This window comes from Sorex fumeus, unplaced genomic scaffold (assembly GCF_029834395.1).
Source record: "Sorex fumeus unplaced genomic scaffold, SorFum_2.1 ptg000019l, whole genome shotgun sequence".
NCBI classification, from domain to species: Eukaryota; Metazoa; Chordata; class Mammalia; order Eulipotyphla; family Soricidae; genus Sorex; species Sorex fumeus.
In genome coordinates, this window is record NW_026606076.1 from 6,931,380 (window position 1) to 6,951,173 (window position 19,794).

Sequence of the window (19,794 nt, forward strand, 5' to 3'; positions counted from 1 at the left end):
TGGCGGGTGCAGAGGGGGCTGTTCCGAGGCGCAGGGGTCGCGGGTGTGAGTGCGTGTTCCTGGGGGCCCCCCTGCGGCCACGATCGCCTCCAGTTGCTCGATGGGGCAGCGGGCGGGTGGGCGCGGGGCTGAGCGCGTGGGCTGCGGACCTGGGGGTGCGGGACCTGGGGAGGGCGGGGGCTTGGCGGTTCCGATCCTCCCAGAACAGGACTGAGCTGGGTCCTGTCCCGGAGTCTTTAGCGCCTAAATTGCTGCTACAGTACTTCCGGATTCACTTTCATGGGTAGTGTTGCAACACTATCTCTCATTGCAAGAGATCCTGTTTCCATCCGTCCTTTCACTGGCTGCTGTGATGGGACCAGGTCCTTGTCGGTGGGTGGGGTTTTGCCAATGAAAATTGACTTTTTGGGGAGCTTTTTTGTTTGTTTGTTTGTGTGTTTGTTTGTTTCATGGGACTTGGAGGGCTATACCCAGAGAGGATCAGGGCTTACTCCTATATCTGCGCTCAGGAATTGTTCCTGCCTGTCACTTGGGGGCCATGTGGGATGCTGAGGCTTGATTGGGGTCAGCAAGGCAAGCATACTACTGCTTTACTGTCTGTCAGACCCCAACATTGGTGTCTTTTCCAGACCAGGAATTTCTGCTCTCTCACCTGAAGTAGGAAACCACCCCCAACTCTTTCATCTTTCCCTGACTGCGAAGACTTCTATTGTCTATTGGGTGAGTACTGCAGATAAAGGGTGTTTTTTTTTTTTTTGAAGGAAGAGGTTGTGTGTGTGTGTGTGTGTGTGTGTGTGTGTGTGTGTGTGTGTGTGGAGTGGGAGATTTTCCCAGGGTCACCAGTGTACTGGGAAGAAATTTATTTAGAAAACGCCAAAGAGATAGTGTAGCAACTAGGGCGCTTGCCTTGAACGTAAGCAACCCAGGTTTGAACCCAGCATAAGACAATACTCAAACCTGGCAGGAAAGATCTCTGAGTAATCCCTGAGCACCGCCAGTTCTTGGGAGGGATGGAGGAAGGGAGGGAAGGGGGGGAGGGAGGGAGGAAGGAGAGATGAGAGGAAACAAAAAAAAATGGGATTTGGCAGCATTTCAGGAAAGGGGCTTTAAGTACCTACTGCTCAACCCTTTAAATGTTTCTCACTAGAATTCTGGCAGGGGACAAGGGTCCTTATGGGGTGCTTGGGTTTCGAACCTGGGTCATCCAAGTGCAAGGCAAACACCTTACCTGCTGTATTACCTCTCCAGCCTCCAAGAGACAATATTTATGGTTAAAAAGTAGATTAACTGGGGCTGGAGAGATAGCACAGTAGGTAGGGTGTTTCCCTTGCACGCGGCCAACCCGGGTTCGATTCCCAGCATCCCATATGGTCCCCTGAGCACCACCAGGAGTAACTCCTGAGTGCAGAGCCAGGAGTAACCCCTGTGCATCGCCAGGTGTGACCCAAAAAAGAAAAAAAAAAGTAGATTTACTCCAAAAGTTCCAACTGTCACACACAGTTAACCTCGTGGTCTATCTAAATAACCTGAATATTAGGATAATTTTTCTATACAGCATGCTGTTGGTAAGTATATACTTGCACAACAGGAGTGAGTGCTGGATGAGGCCTATGCAGATGTGCTAATTTAGGATTACAGTAAATCATGACCCAGATGGACCCAGGTCCAGTGGGTTAGAGCTGGAATGGTGCTTGAGATTCACCTGAGCTCAGAAGTGACCCTGGTCCCCAGGAGAGAATGCCCAGGTACATGTCCCCATCCACTCTGCAAGAGGACGGCTGACAGTTTGTCCATGCCAAGTCTATGTCTAGCCCCATGGCAGATGCACTTTTCAGGCTGTGGTCACTGGGGCCTGCAGGGGCTGCCTCTGCCCAGGAGTTCCTGGCCTCAGAGTTAGTCCCTGACCTTAGGGACCTTCCTGTGGGTCCCAGGTTTCCTGTGGCTCAGACAGGGCTGCAGTTCCCTCCCCTGTAGGCTGAGCTGAGCGCTCTCTGTCCCCTGGAGAGGCAGAAGCATCTGACAGTATCTCCCTTGGATAGGTCTCAGAGCCAGTGTCCAAGGGTCTGGTCGGTCACAACACAACATTTCTGGCTTCAATGCAGGAACTTTTTTTTTAAATTTAATTCCTTACAAGCGGCCAACATGGCCGACCCGAGTTCGATTCCTCCACCCCTCTCGGAGAGCCCGGCAAGCTACCGAGAGTATTGGATATGCCAGACACAGTAACAACAAAGTCTCCAATGGAGACGTTACGGGGCCCGCTCGAGCAAATCGACGATCAACGGGAGGGCCTTTACCTTTACCTTTATAAAGTTGTTCACGTTGATTTATTGCATTCCATATTCCAACACTAATTCCACCACCATTACACTTTCCACCACCATTATTTCCCATTTTCCCAACCACCACCCAAGCTGATGTCCAAGGGTCTGACCAGTCACAACATTTCTGGCTCCAATGCAGGAACTTTTTTTTTTTTAATTTAATTTTATTTTTATAAAGTTGTTCATATTGATTTATTGCATTCCATATTCCAACACTAATTCCACCACCATTACACCTTACTACCACCATTATTTTCAATTTTCCCAACCACCACCCAAGCCTGCCCCAATAGCAGGCCCTAGATAATTTATTTTGCATGGCTTATTATGATTAATTCACTCAAAATGATCAAAAACGATTTCCTTAAAGTTTGTGGGGCTGGAGCAATAGCACTGCAGGTAGGGCGTTTGCCGTGCATGCGGCTGACCCAGGTTCGATTCCCAGCATCCCATATAGTCCCCTGAGCACCACCAGGAGTAATTCCTGAGTGCATGAACCAGGAGTAACCCCTGAGCGTCGCCGGGTGTGACCCAAAAAGAAAAACGAAAAAGGAAGTTTGTGAAGATTGTATTTCACCAGGAGTCATTGAGTAATCTCTTATTTTTTATAAGTAATCTCTTATTTTTTATAAGAGATTACTAGCATGTTGTTCCAGCTTAAGCCTTGGGTATTAATATTTTCTTAATCAAGATTGGTTGCTTTTTACTATACATCTCATCTAATTCGATGTGCTACTCCTGGTTCATCAATGGTTAGAGTGACTCTGACACTGTCCTCTGGTTGTTCATTGATTTGCTCGAGCGGGCCCAGTAACGTCTCCATTGGAGACTTTGTTGTTACTGTGTTTGGCATATCGAATACATCACGGGTAGCTTGTCAGGCTCTGCCGCGTAGGCGAGATACTCTCGGTAGCTTGCCGGGCTCTCTGAGAGGGGCGGAGGAATCGAACTCGGGTTGGCCATGTTGGCTGCATGCAAGGCAAATGCCCTACTGCTGTGCTATCGCTAGTGTATGAGATGAATTTTTTTTTTTTGCTTTTTGGGTCACACCCGGCGATGCACAGGGGTTACTCCTGACTCTGCACTCAGGAGTTACTCCTGGCGGTGCTCAAGGGACCATATGGGATGCTGGGAATCGAACCCGGGTTGGCCGCGTGCAAGGCAAATGCCCTACCCGCTGTGCTATCTCTCCAGCCCCATGAGATGAATTTTAGAATTTAGGAATTCTAAAATTTTGATGGGTGATACAGCTGGGATCAATTTTTTTGTTTTTTATTATTATTTTATTATTTTTTATTTTATTTTCTTATTATTATTTTAAAGGTAAAGGTAAAGGCCCTCCCGTTGATCGTCGATTTGCTCGAGCGGGCCCAGTAACATCTCCATTGGAGACTTTGTTGTTACTGTGTCTGGCATATCAAATACTCTCGGTAGCTTGCCGGGCTCTCCGAGAGGGACGGAGGAATCGAACTCGGGTCGGCCATGTTGGCCGCTTGTAAGGCGAATGCCCTACCCGCTGTGCTATCGCTCCAGCGATATTATTTTATTATTATTTTATTTATTTTATTATTTATTATTTTACTATTATTATTATTATTTGCTTTTTGGGTCACACCCGGCAATGCTCAGGGGTTACTCCTGGCTCATGCACTCAGGAATTACTCCTGGCGGTGCTCAGGGGACCATATGGGATGCTGGGAATTGAACCCAGGTCGGCTGCGTGCAAGGCAAGCGCTCTACATACTGTGCTATCGCTCCAGCCCCTGGGATTAAATCACTATTATTATTATTATTATTTTTTGGTTTTTGGGTCACACCCGGCGATGCTCAGGGGTTACTCCTGGCTCATGCACTCAGGAATTGCTCCTGGCGGTGCTCAGGGGACCATATGGGGTGCTGGGAATTGAACCTGTGTCGGTCATCCTGGCTGCGTGCAAGGCAAACGCCCTACCCACTGTGCTATCGCTCCAGCCCCTGGGATTAAATTTTTAACTTTGGGGTCTGTATCTCTGCAGCTCACTCATCTCTTTTAAGATGACTTCTGTTCAGGCAGTAGGCGGGGCTGGTTGTGTTCCTCTTTGATACTCACAGCTCTGACTTCTCCAGGTCTTTGCACTGAGCTTGCTGCTAATCCCTGGGAAAAACAAAGGCAGAAGATGGTGATGCATCCTCTGATACACCGTCCCCAGGTAGGAGAGAGTGACAAGATAACATATTGTAATGACAGGAGCACACAGGCTTCCTGGGCCAACAGTCTTGGGTGGTTTCAGGAAAGAGATGTGGGATATGGCTCCTGACCTGAGTGACCAGCTCGGCAGTTTGAAGCCACTTTTGTTCTTGTTTGTTTTGTTGGTTTGGGTTTGGGTCACAGTAGTGGTGCTCAAGGATCATACCCAGCTCAGTGCTCAAGGATCACTCCTGTAAGGACTGGTGGACCCTATGGGGTGCCAGGAGCCCAAGGCTGATCTTGGATTTTTTTGTTTTGTTTTGGGTGGTTTTGAAGGGGATGAGCTACACCTTGGGGATTCTCAGGGGTTACTCCTGGCTCCGCACTCCAGCATTGCACCTGGCAGTGCTTGGGGGACCATATGAAATGGTTGCGGACACCAGCCCTACCCATTGTCCCTGGCCTGATGTCTTGTTACCCCATCATGCTGCTTTGTTTTCTTCTGTATTTATTTTTGTGCCACAGTGGAGCTTCCTCTTGGCTCTGTGCTCCGGGTTCACACCTGATGGCATCAGGGCCCCCGGAGTGTGTGAGTGTCCCATATGTGCCCTGGCAGCTACAATGACTCAGCCCCAGGACATGCCTTTCCTTTCTTTTGTCCTTGTCACTCTGGAGAGCCTCGCCTACTCTGTCATACAGTCTCACTTTCACACGCTGCTGTGTGTGCAGCTCCAGGGATGCTCTGGTCCCAGGGAGACAGAGCAAAGGATATTTAGGACTGAGTCACTGCTTCCCAAGACAGATTTTGGGCAGCCCTGAACCAGGAGTTGTAAGTCCTACAGGAACATATGTTCCACAGAGTTTTGAGTAACTTGCTGAACACTGAGCATCCCCTTTTCATTTCTAGAAAAAGAGTTTTGTGTGTGGGGGGGGAGGGATAGGGAGGGATGTTTAGTATTTGGGGCCTCATCCAGGATCACTTTATTGGTCTCTTTGGGTTTGTGTTCAGTTGTTACTCTGTAGTACTTGCTGGACCAGTGATGCTACCTTTGGCCCTGGGGTGTCTGTGTGCAAGGCTGACACCTAACAGGAACTGTGTACTATAGATTTCTCACATTTTATCAGATTCAGCTTCCTTAGAATAATTTCGGGGGCCTGTCAGCCAGGAATATTGAGTGGAGGCTCATTCCTTCTGAAGGGAGACACCCTGAACCCCTCTAGATTCCTGGCCATCCCCTCCTCATTGCCCAGGGAATGGACTGGGGAGGGATCCTGACTCTTGCCCCTATATGTGTCCTGACTCAGGATGTGGTGACCTTTACTGATGTGGCCGTCACCTTCACCCCAGAGGAGTGGACGTGCCTGGCCACATATCAGAGAAAACTCTACAGGGACGTGATGCTGGAGACCTACGAACATCTGCGGGCCATTGGTAAGAGCTGCAGGGGAATTTGCCAGGACAGACCCGCGAGGGATCTTAGGGGCTGGGCAGGAGCTGTGTGGCCATAATTCTGACAGGCCAGTATGTGTGACAGCTGTGCAGTTTGCTGTTTCTCTATGTCCTTTCCTTTCCTCTGTTTTTATTATTGGCCACAACTCATGATACTCAGGGGTTACCATAGCTCTTTACTCAGGCATCACTTTAGATGGGCTTTGGGGTCCATATGAGATGCAGAGCATTGAACCAGACCAACCACATGCAAGCAAAGTGTCCTTCGCATTGTACTGTCGCTTAGGTTCCTGTGAATAGTTCTTTCCATTGCTAAATTAACTTCTTGTACTACCCTTCACTTCAATGTGTTTATTTTGGTTTTGTTCTGGGTTTTGATTTGGGGCCACAGTCCACATGCCTCCTGACTCTGTGCTGAAAGATCACTTGTGGCAGTGCTCAGGGGCCCACGGAGGTGCTGTGGATTAACCCAGTCAGTAGCTTACTGAGGCTGGTACCTTACTCTTTGTGTTACTGTACCAGACCCCCAACTTCATTTATTACTTTTTTTGTTCTGTTTTGATTTGGTTTGCGTGCTAGACCCGGCCATGTTCAGGGATTATGCCTGGTTATTATTGAGGAATTTCTCCCGACAGTGCTCTGGGACCATATGGATGCTAGGGATCAAACCTGTATGTGTGGGTCAGGCATATGCCCGCCCTGCTGGACTATCACTCCAGCCACTAGTTCATTTCTTTCTTAGGACCTCACCCCATCAGTCGCTACTCTATTTCACTGCTTGGGGTCACTTCCAGTAGTTCATGGGAGACTTCAGTAGGATTCAGATTTCATTCTTAAAATGAAACCTGGATCTTATGTCTCTGATATCCACCAATCTGGGGCATATGGAAAGTCGAGAGTCTGTTCATGCCTTTTCTGTAGTTTCACCACTTTTATTAGGAAACACGGAGTTGGCCTGTCACTTTTTTCCTTGTCTCTAATCCGTACATTGTCTCTATGGGAGCAGGGCATTCTGGGGTGAAATTCTGTTCATACTTTTTCAGAAATTTCCCTGAAATTATGTCAGGGAAACTAGGGTTTACTTGTCACCTTTTGTCACTAATCTGTGCCTCTGTCTCTGGGAGCAGGGCATTCTGGATTGAAGCCTGCAGTGATCTCCTGGCTGGAAGGAGGAGCCCTGAGGCCAGGGAGGAGAGGTGTGTGTGCAGGTTAGTGTCTGAGGACCCTCCCTGGCTCGAGCCCTGGGCAGTGTGTGGGTGCTCTGAGCGTGTGTGAAATGTGCTGTTTACCCTGGGGACCTCAGGACTGGAGCGATAGCAAAGGGCTGGAGCGATAGCACAGCGGGTAGGGCGTTCGCCTTGCACGCAGCCAACATGGCCGACCCGAGTTCAATTCCTCCGCCCCTCTCGGAGAGCCCGGCAAGCTACCGAGAGTATTCGATATGCCAGACACAGTAACAACAAAGTCTCCAATGGAGACGTTACTGGGCCCGCTCGAGCAAATCGATGATCAACGGGAGGGCCTTTTTTACATGCATGAACATTGGTGAAAGAACAATAGGGATTCAGGAGAAAGTGTGAGTTTCTGTAGCAGGGATAGATCAAAAATAAGGGATATTTTTCTTTTTTTGGATCACACCTGGCGATGCACAGGGATTACTCCTGGCTTTGCACTCAGGAGTTACTCCTGGCAATGCTCAGGGGACCATATGGGATGCTGGGAATCGAACCCGGATTGGCCGCGTGCAAGGCAAACGCCCTACCCGCTGTGCTATCTCTCCAGCCCCAAGAATAGTGGGTTTTTAAGTGGGGCTGGAGCGATAGCACAGCGGGTAGGGCGTCTGCCTTGCACGCAGCCAACATGGCCGACCCGAGTTCGATTCCTCCGCCCCTCTCGGAGAGCCCGGCAAGCTACCGAGAGTATTCGATGTGCCAGACACAGTAACAACAAAGTCTACAATGGAGACGTTACTGGGCCCGCTCGAGCAAATCGATGATCAACGGGAGGGCCTTTACCTTTACCTTTACCCTGGGACCTCAGGCTCCTGGATCCAGGCATCTGGAACGCATTCACGCTGCCCTTCACTCCCCTGGACTCTCCATCACAGAATGATCCTCACTCTGATTTCTTGGTTTGTCGCCTCATGTGTCAGGACTGTAGCATAGCACAATGCTTCCCGGTCCTCAGTCCCCCTGCCTTATCAGCCTTGCTGTACAGCCTGCGATGTCGGGTCCCTGTCCTTATGCAGCAGGATACCCTTCTGCCCTTGCTGTCATGCTTATCTTTGCCCTCGGATAATTAGCTTGGCTTTTTAGAATATTAACAAAATTATTTTGTTTTGGTTTTGGGCTGTTCAAAGGTATTACTTTTGGCGGTGCTCAGGCATTAGCCCCTGTCAGCCTCTTGGAAGGCAAATGCCCTACCTGCTATTTTCTTCTACCCATTAAGGAATATTTTTTGACTTTATGTTTAAATATTGAATGAGGGAAGCACATAACAAAGCTAAATTGAGCCAGAGAAATACAGAGAAATAGTACACACAGGTGTGCTTCCCTTGCACAGAGCCAACCCAGGTTGAATCCGGGCATCACATATGTTCCCTCAGTTATCACTGGGTCTGGTCAAAAAAGAAAACTCAAAAAGGTAATTTGGGAATTGCCAAGCTGCTCAGGGCAATCCCCTCAACGGATACTCATTTGCTGTGGGCCCCTATGGACTGTGAGAACCATAGAGATGTCCTCCACCGCCTCAGCCTTGTCCAACTACATTCCATTCGATGAATTCTTTTTTTTTTTTAGTCACACCTGGCAATGCACAGGGGTTACTCCTGGCTCATGCACTCAGGAATTACTCCTGGACGGTGCTCGGGGGACCATATGGGATGCTAGGAATTGAACCTGGATCGGCCGCATGCAAGGCAAACGTCCTACCTGTTGTGCTATCGCTCCAGCCCCTCCATTTGACAAATTCTTACACTGTGTTTTGTGTTTGATTTCAGAACTGAACCCACAGCTTCAGGATTTGGCATTGCAGCAATTTGTTTTGGGAATGGGATCACCGGATATGAGTGAGTTGGTAAGATTCACACTTGAATCTATATATTTTTAGGCCGGCGGGATACTCAATGGGCTAATCCTGAGACTTGAGAGGTGGGGGTCTGGGCTCCATCCCTGCCACTATAAATATGGTCTCTGGGTCCCATAGAGAGGAAATCCCCATCCTAATACTGAAGGAGAGGGTCCTTAGTCCCACTGGGTGCAATTATTATCATTATTCATTTTTGGTCACACCTAGCAATGCACAGAAGTTACTCCTGGATCTGGACTCAGGGATTACTCCTGGCAGAGCTCAGAAGACCATGTGGGAAGCTGGAGTTCCAACCTGGGTTCCCATATGCAAGGCAAACGCCCTCCCCACTGTATAATGCTCTCCCCAACTCCTTTTTTTTTTTTTGGCTTTTTGGGTCACACCTGTCGATGCCCAGGGGTTAGTCCTGGTGGCTGTATACTCAGAAATTACTCCTGTTGGCACATGGGGACCATCTAGGATGCCAGGGATCAAACCCAGGTGCCCCTAGCAAGACAAGTGTGATCCCTTCTATACTATTACTCCCTATTACTTTTAATACTCATAAGTTTCGGGAATTACAGTGCAGTGCAAATGTTAGAAACCAACCTGCATGACTCGATTTCCTTTTACATGGACACTGAGGCATAGAGCAATAATTGGAATCCTTCTCTACTGTTCTTAGGGAAGCAGCCAGCCCCGGTGGAATATCTCTGATCCTGCGCAGTGTCACAAAGTCTCGAGTGAGCAGTCGTGCCCTCAGCCCCATGGGGATGCTGAGACAGGCAGGATGTCTTGTGAGGGTGATCAGAGTGGAGAGAGCAACCTCACTCCGAAGAAGCCTTCCCCTGGGAAAAGCTACTCTGAGAGTGTTGCACTCAGTCCACGGACACAAGCCCCTCTGGGGGGGCAGCCCCTGGTCAGTGAGACAGGAGCACTGTTTGTAGCGAGTCCCCCATGCCAACAGGCCCACAGACAAAGTCACCATGAACAGAACCCATCTAAGTGTAAGGAGTGTGGGGGAGCCTCCCCTTGTTCTTGGCATCATGGTGATACCCACAGATATGAAGATCCCCAGGAATGTCAGCAGCAGGGACAAACTGAAAGTCAAGCGTCACCTGAGTGTGACTGCCTGAACCTCCACACAGGAGAGAAAGTATACTTGTGCAAAGAATGTGGGAAGGCCTTCGATGAATATGCACACCTTATTATACATATTAGAATTCATAACGTAGACAAACTTTATGCATGTGAGGAATGTGGGAAGGCCTTCAATAAACGCTCAGGTTTAAGGCTGCACAGGAAAATTCACAGTGGAGAGAAACTTTACCTGTGTGAGGAATGCGGGAAGGCCTTCACCCTATCCTCGCATCTTAAGAAGCACAGGAAAATCCATACAGGAGAGAAACCTTACTCGTGTCAGCACTGTGGGAAGGCCTTCACTTTCTGCTCGAACCTGTCTCGGCATAAGAAACGTCACACCGGAGAGAAACCGTATATGTGTAAGGAGTGTGGGAAGGCCTTTGCTTATCCCTCAAGCCTTTGTTATCACAGGAGAATTCATGCTGGAGAATGGGAGAATGCCTTACGTCACTTCCCAGGGCTTTCTGCACATAGGAAAATGTATGCGGGCATGAAAACTTACTCATGTCAGGAGTGTGGGAAGGCCTTCAGTGAATCCGCCAGACTTACTAGGCACATAAGAATACATACTGGAGAGAAGCCTTTTGTATGTCAGGAGTGTGGGAAGGCCTTTAGTAGAGCCTCAAGACTTACCGTACATCGGAGAATTCACACCGGAGAGAAACCGTATATATGTAAGGATTGTGGGAAGGCCTATATTAGCAACTCCAGCCTTCACAAGCATAGGGGATTTCATAGTGGAGAGAAACCTTTCGTATGTGAGGAATGTGGGAAGGCATATTGTCGTTCCTCAACCCTTCATAGTCATAGAAAAATTCATACTGGAGAGAAACCTCTTCAGTGTGAGACGTGTGGGAGGGCCTTCAGTCTGCCCTCTAGCCTTACTAGGCATATGAAAATTCATACTGGAGAGAAGCCTTATATATGTAAGGAATGCGGGAAGGCCTTCATTTATGCCTTAAACGTTACTAGGCATATGAAAGTGCATACTGGGGAGAAACCTTATGTTTGTCAGGAATGTGGCAAGGCCTTCTCTCATTCCGCATACCTGACTAAGCACAGGAAGATTCATAGCGGAGTGAAGCCTCATGAGTGTAAGACCTGTGGGAAGGCCTTCGTTCGGCTCTCAGGCCTCACTAGGCATGAAAGAATTCACACTGGAGAGAAGCCTTTTATATGTAAGGAATGTGGGAAGGCCTTCATTGAATCCATAGCTGTTACTAGGCATATGAAAAGTCATATTGGAGTGAAAGCTTATGCATGTAAAGAATGTGGGAAGGCCTTTGTGTTTCCCTCAAGCCTTAGAAAACATAGTAAAATTCATACTGGATGAGTTGGTCCCCGAATAACAATCCCCATCATCAGGACAGGCTCCATCAGTGAGACATGTTTCATTTGGACCAAGGGAATTAGGGGTGCTACAACGTGCATCCAGGAAGGAAATCCTGGTAGCATTTGAGAAGCTTCCTGTGATGCCAGTTCTATAAGGGAAAGAGAAACATTCTGATTGTCATCCTGGTCACAGCTATTCCTGTATCGCAGCATTTAGACTTCACGTGTATATTAACTTGTAAATAATGGGTCTTGGTGATGGAAGCCAGGCGGAAGGTGACTAAATAACTAAATAAAAATGTACAAAACCCGCCTCTCCCTCAGGCTATAAAGGTTCACCAAGGTCTCATTTTTTTTTGCTGTGATTCTGGCTTTGCTCAGAAACTGGTTGTGGGGGTTTATGGCAGAGATCCACCATAGTGGATCCTTTGAAATTGGATAAACAGCCAAATCCCCATTTTTCAGGCCTTCCTGTGTTAAGTTCCAGGGAGACACACCCAGTTCTGCTAACGTTAAGTTGCCTACTCGGGGAATCATGAAGTTCTGTGGTTGGTGTCCAGGTCTGCCGTGTGCAAGCAAGCACCTTGCTAAAAGCCGTAGCATCTCTGTACTCCTTGTATTCAAGTTCCCGTTAGAGTTAGACAAACATTAAGGATGAATATTTTGGAAAGTATCATCTTTAGAAAATGACCATGGCAAGAGTTTTTTAATGGGGTGGGTTGGAGAGAGTTTAAATGGACTTTGCTGTGCATTGGAAGATGAATGTCAGTTCTTGGAAAGCATGGATGGGGCCAGGGCCCCTGGAAACATGTTTTTAAAGTAGTGGGATTGGGGCTGGAGCAATAGCACAGTGGGTAGGGCGTTTGCCTTGCATGTGGCCGACCCGGGTTCGATTCCCAGCATTCCATATGGTCCCCCGAGCACTGGGAGTGATTCCTGAGTGCAAAGCCAGGAGTGACCCCTGAGCATCGCGGCGTGTGACCCAAAAAGCAAAAAAAAAAAAAAAAAGTGGTGGGATTATCAGAGACCACAAATTTCCCCCATCTCAGCAGGCAATTCCATTTAGCTGGTGACTGACCAATAACTGGTGGTCGCATTCTTGGATCCCATGCCCCTCATTAGAGTCGTATGGGGAGAAACCAAACATTTGCATTTGGAAGCAGTAAAATCCCAACAATCTAGTAGTCACCAGAATGAAAAAAATCATTTAAGTCTGTTCAAAAGGCCACACAAGGCTACAAGATTACCAGTATGTTGTGCTCCTATGTTGCTCCGTGTATGCCTCCATTCTAAGGATTTGTCCATACACAGGGTCTTAATTTGAACTCAAGAAGCTTTAGTGACAGTGCTCAGGGGATCCAATCCAGATGAACTGCATGCAAGATAAGTGCACAAACCCTGTACTGCCCCTCAGGGCCCATACTCTGGGTTTGAAATTGTCTTTCTGAAACTGCCTTCAGAGACTTTGTTTTGTTTTGTTTTACTATTCTTTTTGTTTAATTTTCTTTTTGGATCACACCCAGAATTGTTCAGGGGTTACTCCTGGCTCTGCACTCAGGAGTTACTCCTCGTGGTGCTTGGGGGACCATAAGGGATGCCGAGGATTGAACCTGGGTCCGCTGCATGCAAGTCAAACGCCCTACCCGCTGTGCTATCGCTCCAGCCCTCCGGAGTTTTTCCTCAGATGCAAGTGATCACTGCTCCCAATTATCAAGGGGGTAGAGTGTTACCCTACAGTGCTCTCTGATTTTTTTTTTCTTTTTGGGTCACACCTGGCGATGCACAGGGGTTACTCCTGGCTCTGCACTCAGGAGTTACTCCTGGCTCTGCACTCAGGAGTTACTCCTGGCGGTGCTCAGAGGACCATATGGGATGCTGGGAATCGAACCCGGGTTGGCCACATGCAAGGCAAACGCCCTACCCGCTGTGCTATCTCTCCAGTCCCCTGCTCTCTGATATTTTTAACTGCCTTTTGCTCCTGTTCCAGTGTCCCTCCAGCTCTCTGGGTTGCTGCTAGGTCAGTTCCTGTCAGCATCCCCTGCGCTGGCTTCGGAGTCACTGCTTTCACCCCATCTTGATTTATTACTCCGCTGAAAAATTCATTGTCCTCCCTTACCCGTTCCCTACCTGCCTGCTAGTATTCCTTGAGCCATTCCTGTTGTGTTTTTCCTGATGGACTATGTGCATTGGTTCTATGTTTGACTGACCAGTACAGGATCAAGGGACTTTTCCTTACCCCCCAACCTCCACTGCGTGACCAAGCACTCCAGCAGCTGCCTCTCCACTCCTTTACCCTAGTCCATCCCTCTTGCAGCATAGATTTACCTAGGTGGGCAAAAAGGTTCTCTCCACACCTGGAGCCTAGCTTTAATGGAAGTGACACCCCAGGATGGGGCCATGTAGGTGTGTCATTCCCAGGACTTGTCGGTCACGTGGGAAAGGGCACCAGGATTCATTCAAGTGGATAAAGGAGGAGCTGGCAGCACCCCTCCCCATCCCGCGGCAGGGGCACTGTGAAGGCTGATTTTGTGGCAGGATGGGGGAGCCTCCCCCGAGCGCCCCGGGTGCGGATCCTGCAGAGGGTGGGGCTTGGCCATCCCGACCCTCCCAACACGGGACTGCGCTGGGCCCTGACCTGGAGCCTTTGACCCCGACATCTCTGCTGTAGAACCTCCAGATTCCCTTTGAGTGGTGGAGCATCAGCTTTGCAAAGGCAAAGGAGCCCGTTTCCGTCTGTCATTTTCATTGGCTTCCGCGATAGGGCGGGGCCATGTGGTCATCTCAGGTGGCAGGCGTGGGGGGGGGGGTGGGGGGTTTGGCAAAAGAAAATGAACTTTTTGGCCTTTTTTGGGTTATTTTGATTATCTTGGGAGGGAGGGAGGGGGGACCACACCTGAATATGCTCAAGGCTTACTCCTGGTTCTTATTCCTGGTACTGTTCTGGGTTCCAAATGGGATGCAGAGGCTTTACCTAGGACAGCAAGGCACTCTTTCTACCCACTTGACAGTCTGTCTGACCCCAAATTTGGTTTATTCCAGATTACGAATTTCTATCCCCTCAGATCAAGTAGAAAACCACCCCCCCCCACTCTGATCTCCCTGACTAGGGGACCTTGGCTATTGGGGTGAGTACTGTGGGTAAAGGGCTTTTTAGTTTTTTCGAAGGAAGATAGTTGGGGTGGTTTTTGTATATGTGTGTTTGTGTGTGTATGGTGAGGGGGAGCATTGCTCAGGGGACACTTTTGGGGTGCTGGGAAGAAGTTTAGAAAGGGGCAGAGAGGTAGTACAGCTGACCTTGCACGGGTCTGACCCTGGTTTGATCCAGTTCATTCCAGTATTCACCAAACCTGCCAAGACTGATCCTTGAGCACAGAGTTAGGAATAATCCCTGAATACTGCCAGTTCTAGCCCCAAATCAAAAAATAAACCCATGCACAGAAAAAATGTGAGAGCAGAGGAAGAGAACAAGGATTCCGGACAAACCATAGTATTCTGGAGCATAGAAAATGTTGAACATTGGGGTTCTAAAGACCCAGTGTTTGACTCTTTATATGTTTTATGCTATAATTTGTTTTTGCACTTGAATTTTTTTCCTCGCTTGGTTAGAGTTCACTTTTTGTTGTTGCTGTATTTTGGGACCCCACCTCACAGTGCTCAGGCCTTACTGCTGACTCTGTGTTCATGGGTCACAGCTGTCAGGGTCCAGGGGATCATCAGGGTACCCAGTTTTTGTACTTGGGTCAGCCAAGTGTAAGATCATCTTGGCCCCAGTTAAAAGTAGACTCCAGAATTCTAGAGTCTTATCCTGGGAGTTAAAGGCCCTTAGCCTTACTGAGTGCTGAAACTGAAAGAAATTCTATTATGTTTCATGTCAATAAAATACTTTAATTTTTTCCTCTATTGAAAGCAAGCACAAGTGGTAATTGTGTCAAAGAACTGGTTTGTCAGCTCACGTTGTGTATTCAAAAAATGAATATGAAGCCTGTCTCTTTCTCTCTCTCTCTCTGTCTCTGTCTCTCTCTCTCTGTCTCTCTTTCTCTCTCTTGCTCGCTCGCTTTCTTGCTCTCTCGCTGCCTGCATTGGATGGTCTGACTTGGGCTGCTTCCCCCACCCTGGGGTGGCTGATGGCCATGGGTGAATGAAGGAAAGAACAAGGGCCAGGTTGGTTGGTATCAACTGCAGTTTATTCCAGTCTCATCTCCATTCTCCTCTGATTCTCCTTCCCCAAATCTCCTTCATTCCTCTTGGATTCTCCTTCTCGGATTCTCCCTTGATTCTTTCCCTTGTCCACTCTTACAGCCTTAGTTATCTTCCAAATCATGAGGGGATTGGGGTAGCAATTACATATAGGCAGGTCATACAATCAACAGATGTAAGGTTCCCTCCCTCAGAGGAAGCTTCTTCTAGGACAAACTCTCATTTAGTAAGAAGACCCACCTAAGGGCGAAAATGCCATCTAGGGGTGCGTTTCTCCTTCCTTTAGTCCAATAACCATATAAACACTATCTTAATTCTGTATCACTGTATCACTGTCCTCCCGTTGTTCATAAATTTGCTCGAGTGGATGCCAGTAACGTCTCCGTTCGTCCCAGCCCTGAGATTTTAGCAGCCTCTCCTTACTCGTCCTTTCCAACAGTGCCATATTGGGGGCTCTTTCAGGGTCAGGGGAATGAGACCCATTATTGTTACTGTTTTTGGCATATCGAATACGCCATGGGGACCTTGCCAGGCTCTGCCGTGCAGGCAGGATACTCTCGGTAGTTTGCCAGGCTCTCTGAGAGGGATGGAGAATGTAAATTCTCTAAAATAAAAGAGGAAAACTGTAAGGTCGAAGTGACAGTACAGCAAAGAGAGTGTTTTCCTTGCATGTGACTGACCTAGGTTTGGTCCCTTGGCACCCCATATAGTCCCCCTGAGTCCTCCAAGAGTGATCCCTGAATTCAGAGCTAGGACTTGGCCAGGCTAAGTTCCCTTAAAAGAAATAAAACAGGGAGTGTGGGGCTAGAGCCATAGGACAGCAGGGAGGCACTGGCCTTGCATGCAGCCAACCCAGGTTCGATTCCTGTATCCCATAGGCTGTCCTCAGCCCCACCATGTGTGATGCTTGAGTGTAAAGCCAGGAGAAAGCCCTGAGCACTGCCAGGTGTGTCCCCAAACTAAAACAAATCAAAAGCAAACTTCACCTGCTCTTCACAGACTCATGCTTGTGCTCTGGCTACTCTTGGCTCAGTGCTTAAGACACAACACACGGGATTGGCATGAAATCAGGGTCAGCTGCATGCAAGGCAAGTACTGTACTTCCTGTATTATCTCTCTGGCTCCTGCACACACTTTTTTTTTGGGGGGGGGCGCACACCTGGCTGTGCTCAGGGGTTATCCTGTCTCTGCTCCCAGGAATTACTCCTGGCGAGCTCTGGGGACATTATGGGATGCCAGGCATTGATCCCGGGTCAGCTGAATGCAAGGCAAGCACCTTACCCACTGTATTATCTCTCGGCCCCTTCTTTTTCTCTCTTTGTATTTTCTGTTTTGTTTCTGGGCAACACCTGGTAATGCCTACGGGTTACACCTCGCTCTGTGCTCAGGAATTATATCTGGCAGTGGTCAGGGGACTATATAGGATGCCGGGGATTGAACCCAGGAAGCCATGTGCAAGGCAAGCTGTACTATTGCTCCAGCCTCCCTCCCTTTTTTTTCAGTTTAGGGGCTATACCAGTGCTCAGAGATCACTCCTACTAGGGCTCAAGGGACCATATGGGGTGCAGGGGTGTGCCCGTATATTTTCTGATAAACCTCCCACTTTTCTTTGCCAAAACAATGAGTAATTGGCAAATAATTTTTGCAGGAAGATGGATTTGAGGGTCACACCCAGAGAGGCATCTACTTGCCCCTAAACTGTTTGGGGATGGCGATCAAACTGGGGGTAGCCTTGCACACAGCCAATCCAAGTTCGATCCCCAGCATCCCTTATAGTCCCCCAAGCCCCACCAGGAGTAATTCCCGAATATAATCAGGAGTAACTCCTGAGCATCTCTGGGTGTGACGCCCCCCTCAAAAAAAAAAAAAGTTGTAAAAGAATTAACCAGTAGATGGGGCCAGAGAGAGAATGCAATGAGGAAGCTGCTTGCTATTCCTAACCCAGGGTGAATCCCCAGCACCAAGGATCCTGAGTACCACTGGGTGTGGCTCTACACACACACACACACACACACACACACACACACACACACACAAGAAATTAATTTACCAGTGAGGAAGGTGCTGGCTTTGGGCTGAGTACAGTGGAGAGCACTTACCTTGCACGTGGCTGCTGACCGGGGTTCAATCTCCAGCATCCCATATGTCTGCCCCCCCCCGCCCCCCAGTTCCACCAGAAGTGACCTCCAGGCTCAGAGCCAAAAGCAAGCCCTGAACTCTGCCAGGTGTATTCCCCTCCCCCCCCCCAAATGGTACAGGGGCTGAAGTGATAACACAGCAGACAGGACATTTGCCTTGCATGCGGCCGACCCAGGTTCAATTCTGAGCATCTCATATGGTCCCCTGAGCACCACCAGGAGTAAGTCCTGAGTGCATGAGCCAGGAGTAACCCCTGTGCATCACTGAGTGTGACCGGAAAAAGAAAAAAAAATTTTAAAAATGGTACAAAGGGCACTTGTTTTACTTACAGCTGCCCCCGATCTTAATTCTACTCCTTAATAATATTAGTCATTTTGTATGGACACAGTAAGAGATACTATTGAGCTTATAGGATTGCTCTCCTGGGGACATCTCACTATAGATATCAGACTATAGTGCTCAGGGCAGATTAGTTTTTCCTAACCCTAGCATGGTCCTAATGTAGTTGTTACTCTTTAGATCATGGCAGAATTTGTCCATGACCATGCTCTTAACTTATATGACACTTTGGCCTGGCCCGTTTCGACGCCAGGGAAGTCACATGCAGTCCCTCATTGGGACCCTGCTTTTGGGATGCTAGGAACTAAGGGCAACTGAGGTTTAGGTCGAGAAAGCAGATGCCAAGGTGTGAATTATTATTCGGAGTCAATTAACTCCCAAGTTATAAAGGCATAGTATTAACTGTCTTCCTGTGTCTATACAAAGAGGACTTTGCTCTAAATTAACTATACAAAGGACATAAGGAGAAAAGCAGTATTTCACTCAGAGGTTTCTGAGGAATCAGAGTCTGATTAGGAGAAAAAAGTGATAGGGAAGCAAAGCACGGAGAAGGAAGTTATAGATAAACACAGAGGAATGAGAGTGCCTCAGGAGCACTGTGGTAAACCTAACTTCCCGTGGAAAGGGAGGAAGGACATACCAATGTTAAAATGTTTAGAGCTATATTCCAAGAAAAAGAGGAATGGGAGTGCCTCTGGAACATTGTGATGGGTGTAATCCAATAAACTTAAACTCCCTGTGGCAAGGGAGAATGGACATACCAAAGTTAAACCTAAAATGTTTAGAGTTACATTCTAACACAGGTGAGAGTGTATTAGTGGGAAGATAGGGGAAGTTGAAGATAGGGGAGGTTGTGCTGCATCATCCCAGACTCTCAGAGAGAAGATCGTCAGCACTAATAGGTCCTTTGAAGGCCCTCTGCGGATATCCCAGGGACTTGTCGGGGCCACCACACCATCAAATCTCGGATGAAGTCCAAAATTTGGAGTGTTTATTCACACCAACTGGTGGGCTGTCCTGCTAGGCAAGAGCAGCAGCCTCCCAGCAGAAGCACAGGCTAGAAAAAAGTTAGAAAAAAGCACATTCTGGTGCACCTGTTATTTTCATAAGCACCCACAAAATTTATTTAACTCACCAGGCCCACATCTTGGTATCCTATAAATTTATGTAAGCATGGTGAGGCAAGCATAGTTACAAGAGTAAGGAAAAGCAGCTACTGATGTTTTATCACCTCACTTTTGGGGAACCCTAACCTATTGTTCCTATTTGCACTCTGTGACGATCTGGCACCCTAGTGTAGTGGTTCAGGAAATTCAGTATGTTTATGGAATAACTCCGCTAACCAAGAAGTAAATTTGTAAACTAAATTTCATATTCTTACTGTAACAAACACCAAATCATCATAGCTGAACAATAGACCAACATGTCTGAAAAAGAGGCTTTCTCCTGCACACCTGCTATACAGTTTTTCTTGCCTGCTGGTTCAAATTTTGAAGGATTCTAGCTTAATAATTCATATAGTACTAAAATATTGGGGCTGGAGCGATAGCACAGCGGGTCGGGCATTTGCCTTGCACACTGCTGACCCAGGTTCACTCCTTCCGCCCCTCTCTGAGGGCCCAGCAAGCTACCAAGAG

At 48.1% G+C, this 19,794-nt stretch overlaps 1 protein-coding gene across 1 annotated transcript; it reads left to right on the forward strand.

Annotated features, from left to right (window-relative positions):
- Positions 1–430: 430 nt before the first annotated feature.
- LOC130022487 (zinc finger protein 26-like) lies at positions 431–14,553 on the forward strand. The gene is made up of 7 exons (XM_056113259.1): positions 431–720; positions 4,431–4,513; positions 5,797–5,923; positions 7,069–7,149; positions 8,940–9,016; positions 9,693–10,089; positions 14,522–14,553. Exons 2-7 carry the CDS (start codon positions 4,481–4,483, stop codon positions 14,551–14,553), a joined length of 747 nt encoding a protein of 248 aa, XP_055969234.1. The 5' UTR covers positions 431–720; positions 4,431–4,480.
- The last annotated feature ends 5,241 nt before the right edge of the window (positions 14,554–19,794 follow it).

What these genes read in the sequence shown, in the direction of transcription:
- LOC130022487 (XM_056113259.1), top strand. Translation starts at nt 4,481, where the DNA reads ATGGTGATGCATCCTCTGATACACCGTCCCCAG. An exon ending in CTCTGATACACCGTCCCCAG is followed by an intron (nt 4,514 to 5,796) that starts GTAGGAGAGAGT and finishes GTCCTGACTCAG; the next exon opens with GATGTGGTGACCTTTACTGA. An exon ending in GAGGAGAGGTGTGTGTGCAG is followed by an intron (nt 7,150 to 8,939) that starts GTTAGTGTCTGA and finishes GTTTGATTTCAG; the next exon opens with AACTGAACCCACAGCTTCAG.